This window comes from Kryptolebias marmoratus, linkage group LG16 (genome assembly GCF_001649575.2).
Source record: "Kryptolebias marmoratus isolate JLee-2015 linkage group LG16, ASM164957v2, whole genome shotgun sequence".
NCBI classification, from domain to species: domain Eukaryota; kingdom Metazoa; phylum Chordata; class Actinopteri; order Cyprinodontiformes; family Rivulidae; genus Kryptolebias; species Kryptolebias marmoratus.
The window spans coordinates 15242-21070 of NC_051445.1; the positions used below are offsets into that span (position 1 = coordinate 15242).

The window sequence follows — 5829 nt, forward strand, 5'->3', positions numbered from 1 at the left end:
ATATTCAAGCTTCCTGAAACTGCTTTCATGTCCTTTAACAACATCTGCTCAGTGTTCAGACCTGAAGACAGAAATACCCAGGATTGAAAAAAAAATTAAAAATACAACGAAATACGAAAGGAAACATAAAATATTTCAAGTAGTACTGCAACGGCTTTGTGTTCAGTTAGGATGAATGTGTAGTTAATACAGCAGTACACAAAACAGAGTCCAACCAACCTTAAATATTGTTCTTTTGATGCCGTGACACTACAGAGTACGACAAAACACTAACAGGACTGATGCAAGACACAGGAGCACACCGCAGGATTGCATGTTACCTGTACAGACTGACAGCTGAGCTCAGGTACAAGTCAGACTCCGAAACTCACCTGAGATGTCAAACTTGGCGTTTTGCAGCTCCACAAAGAGAGCGCCCCTCAGTGGCAGAGCGGGGAATTGTGTCTCCAGCGCCGAAGCATACTGACTGTCCTTAGGTGTCACTTTACCAGCAGCAGGAGACATGTTGACACAGTCCAACACCACCGCCGCTGCACGCACACACAAACACACAAACACACGCACACACACCCGCACACATACACAGTAATTAATATGTTTCACTGCAACATCAATGAGCGAGCCTTATCAATATACTGTAATCTGCAAATCAGACAGATCAGGTGTTCCTATGAAAAAGTCTTTATCACAAAGACCTGGGCAGGTGTGTGGATCTAGGTGTGTGGATCCAGGTGTGTGAGTCCTGGTGTGTGGATCCAGGTGTGTGAGTCCAGGTGTGTGGATCCAGGTGAGTGTAACCAGATGCATACCGTAGAGCAGCTGAGCGAGCTGCAGATCAAGGATCTGTGGAGCTTTCTGGATGATGTGTTCGGTTACCAAGGTAGTGCAAGATCCTACCATCTCCACAGTAACAGGACAGGAGGGGGAGGGGCTTCTCTCTAAGTGGTGGTGGTCAATCACCTGTACCACTGCTGCCTCCAGGTCCCGATCCGAACTGCAGGGGAGAGACAGGCTGATCAGACTAATACACACCTGACCCTGAAGGTGGACATGAGAAAACTTTGGGATAACGGCACCTGGGCCCGTGATGTAATCAGGTCTGTGTGGTCACTGCTACAAATACCTGCTCTGCAGCGGAACCTGACACGTTGACATACACCTGAGCCGGAATGGCAGGGCATGGTTTTGGACTACCTGCCAGATGTTTATGGCCATCTGTTGGGTGTCTCACCTGGGCAGGATGTTGTGATCCACCAGCGTCAGTTGTAGGCGCCCGGCTTGATGCAGGGCCCTGAGGTCCAGCTGGTCCCTGAACAGGAGCAGGTCTGGAGACAAACCGGTCTGACGCAGGAGGAAGATGATGTCCGAACGCAGCACCAATTCTGACTGCCTGATGTTGAGCAGGGGCAGAGCGAGCGCCTCGCCGCCTACGGTCTGACGCAGAGAGACAGGCAGGCAGACAGACAGGCAGGCAGGCAGGCAGACAGACAGGCAGACAGGCAGGCAGACAGGCAGACAGGCAGGCAGATAGGCAGACAGGCAGACAGACAGGCAGACAGACAGGCAGGCAGACAGACAGGCAGATAGACAGGCAGGCAGGCAGGCAGACAGACAGACAGACAGGCAGGCAGACAAATGTTAAACCCTGAGACCTCTGATGATAACAAGAAGCCAGCTGAACAGCTTCCCACCTTGGACAGGAAGTAGGCGAAGGCCAAAGAAGACACCATGGAGTCTAGATCACAGGCCTCATTTCCAAGAACAACATGAACCCCAGGACCAGCTGGACCCAAGTTTTCCTGGAGAACCAAGATGTACCACAAAAGAATGAGAACATATCTGCGAAGCTTTAATGAAGTCAAACCTGAAGAGCCTGAAGTTAAACGTTTAATCAGAACTTCTTGAGTCTGATGGATCTTTACACCAAATGGTCTTCTAACTTCAGAACAAACTTTAGTTTAGGTTCAGCAGCTAAAATATTGATTTTTTTGCCTCAGAAACAGAATTTGGTTTATTTTTTATGGTTTTTTAAGAAAAAGAATTTAAAAATGGAGAAACAGGTGAGATTTACCTCAGACTGAAGGGGTGACTTTTTAAAACTTGTTTAAACTTCATGTGTGGGTATTGTCCTTTCACGGTTTCCGTAATTTATCTTTTGCGGGAACTCGTAAGTAGACTCTTAATTTGAAAGTTTCACTGTATAACAGGAAGTTTACTTTGAACCCTGTTTGTGACCGGAAGTTGCTTATAACAAGCTGAAACAGAGCCAACTTTCCACCGCGTGATTAGAATAAAAGAAACATGCTGAGATTTATATAATCTGAATAAATGCTGCTGCTGTGGTACCTTCACGGCCCGCTGGCAGCTCCGCAGGAAGTCCTCCATCTCTCCGTTAGCCGTTAGCTCCCGATGCTAACGCTCCGGGCCGCGCGCTGACGGAACCGTCCAACCGGGACAGGTGGACTCACCGGACCGCTCCTGACCGATAACCGGAGCGGGCAGCTGTCGGTAACGGGCGGGGTGAAAGGTCAGGGTGCCTTCACGGCCGCGTCCACAGCTCGTAAAATACAAGTACACATTAAAACCCGCCTGCTGTCTGAGCTGTTGGGCCGGAAACACGGAACCTCCGATCCTGGATCAGGATCTGAGTTCGGAACAGTCCAGAGCCGCTGGATCTAGTTCCAGGAGAGTGGTGTCCGTGTCCTTGTCCCGGTCCTGGTCCCGGTCCTGGTCCTGGTTGGCCACCATGCTGCATGTTTCAGGTGTGACTCACCTGATTTAAATGACAGTGATAAAGAAGCTTCCACAGAACTTGAAAACAACTAAAACCTGCAGGATGGTGGCCTACCAGGACCAGGACCAGGACAAGATCCGGTTTTAACTGTGGGCTCCATTTATCTTCAACAGGATTTATGTACATCATAAAACATAAAACAGAACAAAAGAGGATAGATCTTTATTTAACCCTTAGTGGGGAAGCTGTTTTTATCTAAAGAGATGTTCTCCTCAGTCAGAACATTTTAAACCAGTTTAAGGGACAGAGTCCAGTAGAACTGGACCTGAAGTCCAGAGTCCCGCATGTTAGGGACCACAGGTCAGCAACAAACCCAACAACATGAAACACTCATTTCCTGTTTAGGTTTTATTTCATGTGTGATCAAAGATAAAATGTTTTAAAATGTGACATTTCGTTCAGTTTTTTATTCTGAAGCCTGGAGCCTGAAGGGGGCGCAGGCACAGCCCACCTCACTGGAAACACTCAGAACATTACTGGAAAATATCAGAGGAGCATTTGGTACCAAGAGTGACTTTTAACTGACCTCTGACCTCTGTGGATGATTGACAGCTGCCACTCAGACAGAAATATACATGTGTCCAGATATGAATGATTAAATCATATTTAGTGTGTCATTTAAGGGTTTGTCTTCTTCAGAGACCTCTGACCCCGGCTCCAGCTGCAGCTGGATGACCTCTGACCTTCCTAAAAGGAGGTCTAGATTTTCTCCACATAGTTTCCGGGGAACATCCCTTCTTTCCCCCTCAACCGCCCGTACCACCAACCAGACGAGTCTGCAGAAACACAATGATGAAGATGAGGTGAACTCTGAAACAACATCCAAGAGAATGTGACTCCGTACGAAACGTTGGCAAACAGCTCTGCTGACTGATTACCAACATTACCTTCAGATATTATCTCAATGACATCATTAGTATTGAAGCTGAGCTCATCGGTGTCCTGAGCATCGTAGGCATATAGAGCTCTGCACTGAGGAGAGCGGGGCTTTGGTTTGGGTCGACCCGCTCCAGGATCTGGTTTCACCTCCTTTGAAAGGCGTCGATGCAGTCTGCAGACAAAGAGAGGGTAAAACTATCGCCAACGTGAGGCAACAAGCAGTTATCCTTTAGGTTAATGTGTCTGGTTGTCAAAACATACTTTAAAAGGTCAAATGTGCCGTTTACTCAGAATTGTGTGATTTTTGCTTGTGAACTTTTAGACCTTATGTACCAAGAGATAAAAGAAATGACTTAGGAGGGGATGTTTTCTTTCTTTCTCTTAGACATCTTGTTTTATGAGCCTGAATGATGGCACTGGGTGACTGTACAGCTGCAGGACCACCCACCCCTCCATCCTGTCATGAAAACAAATAACGGATAGAAAGCTCTGTAACCAGATGAAGACAACATCTCAATGAGATAAAAGTCTGGTGCAGCTGATGGGACCTTCCCTCTCAGCTTCAGGATGCAGAAAGAAGCCTGGGGATTCTTCCTCAGTGGGCAGCTGTTTCCACAGGACATGGAATGTGCAAACTTCTGTTCCCTCGTACCTTAGATGTGAGTTTGGTTCTCAGTCTTTGTCTTTATGTTGAATCCTTTTACAGGATGATAAAGAGGTTTTTCTGACAGTAATTTTCCTGGTTCCACTGGCTATTGTTGCAAAGCGTCTCACCCTGCAGCACCTTGATCCGGGACGTTCATGAAGCCCATGTCTTGGTTTCGAGGATGCTGCGGACCCGAGCGATGCTGGTTCTGTAGACGGGGCAGGGTGGGCTGCTCCATGCTGGCCTGCTTCCTGAGCAGGGAGCCTCTGGAGGAGGTCTGCTGGCCTCTTTGTGCCCTGCTGCCTTTCAAGTGAGGTCCTGAAGCAAAGAAGAAATGGATCAAATTATAAGAATCCGGACTGGACATTCAGATGGAGACATTCTGACACCTGAAGGAGATCTCCATGTACCTGAATTGTTCTGCTTAGTGGGCGGAGCCCGGTTGCCCATGTATCGGCTCTTACGGTTGTCTTTCCTTGTTGGTCCTGCAGACCAGACAAGACAGGAAGTGATGTGCAGCTGACACAACAATCTGACTCAATAACAGAAGCTTGTTAGAACTTACTGGAATTTTTAGGAAGACCTGGCCCAATGGAGACCTGCAGGACTTTCCCACTGGGCTTCAGGACCGCCTCGTCCCCGTGACCCACCTGGAACTGGATCTGCCTGGAGCCTGAAGAGCTGAACGGACCCCAGCCACCCTTCTTCACCTTAAACTCCAGACTGGAGGTGGAGGATGGAAAGAACATAAAGGTTCTGAATGTCCGAACTCCTCAGAGTGTGTAAATCTACCGTGGCGGTACTGGGTTCTGATTACACTTCCTGTTTTACGATGCCAGGCATGTTGGGTTATTTCTCCTTTGTGAAACCAGAATCTGGCAACAACGAGCTGTTTATGTATGAGGGCGGTCACCTGACAACATCCTGTTTCATTACTAACAGAACAGTGTTCGAAACCCGGTCAGCTCTCAGGATATAAACACATTTTTCAGTGGCAGGTATCAGGTACATACTTCCTGGTTAGCATTAGCAGCTAACACTAAAGACCTGCAGACAAAGAAAATTTAATGTTTTCTTCCAACACCCCCACGCAGAGACACGTGGGTTAATGTGTCAGGACACATGCAGACAGATGTGGACAGCTGCTAAATGACACCCAGACAGGAAGTGAAACAGAGGCTCTTATACTTACAGGTTGTTGAATTTGAGCGGCAGCTTCCTGTCGGTTCGTTCCTGGAAACGTTTCACCAACAGGCTGAGGAACTCCGTCTTAAAGATGCTCTGAAGAACGCTGTCGTACTCTGCCTCGTGGATGATGAAGATGTCGTCCTGCAGAGTACTGACAGACAGACAGACGGGTCAGACAGACAGACAGGTCAGACAGACAGGTTAGACAGACAGACATATCAGACAGACGGGTCAGACAGGTCATACAGACAGGTCAGACAGACAGACAGACGGGTCAGACAGACAGACAGACAGGTCAGACAGACAGACGGGTCAGACAGAC

The 5829-nt window shown here is 48.1% G+C and overlaps 2 protein-coding genes across 3 annotated transcripts in view; both read right to left on the reverse strand.

Moving 5' to 3' along the window:
* Positions 1-5: 5 nt before the first annotated feature.
* On the reverse strand, positions 6-2817 carry prune (prune exopolyphosphatase; the record flags this gene model as incomplete). The annotated part of the gene is made up of 6 exons (XM_017404897.3): positions 2347-2817; positions 1692-1799; positions 1232-1434; positions 810-994; positions 372-530; positions 6-61 (listed from the first exon to the last, which is right to left on the reverse strand). Coding segments are annotated over exons 1-6 (750 nt in total), but the record flags the coding sequence as incomplete, so codon positions are not given.
* Positions 2818-3127: 310 nt separating this feature from the next.
* Positions 3128-5829, reverse strand: part of myo1eb (myosin IEb) — a 14554-nt gene continuing 11852 nt past the window's right edge. Inside the window, exons 22-27 of one of the 2 annotated variants that reach the window (XM_037980381.1) lie at positions 5512-5658; positions 4885-5042; positions 4730-4804; positions 4448-4637; positions 3682-3845; positions 3128-3570 (exon numbers count right to left, since the gene is read on the reverse strand). In XM_037980381.1, coding sequence (XP_037836309.1) covers positions 3494-3570; positions 3682-3845; positions 4448-4637; positions 4730-4804; positions 4885-5042; positions 5512-5658 — 811 coding nt within the window. In that variant the 3' untranslated portion in view covers positions 3128-3493. Of the gene's footprint in view, positions 3571-3681; positions 3846-4006; positions 4371-4447; positions 4638-4729; positions 4805-4884; positions 5043-5511; positions 5659-5829 lie in introns of those variants that run through there. The other variant, XR_005234211.1, reaches the window with a different exon arrangement.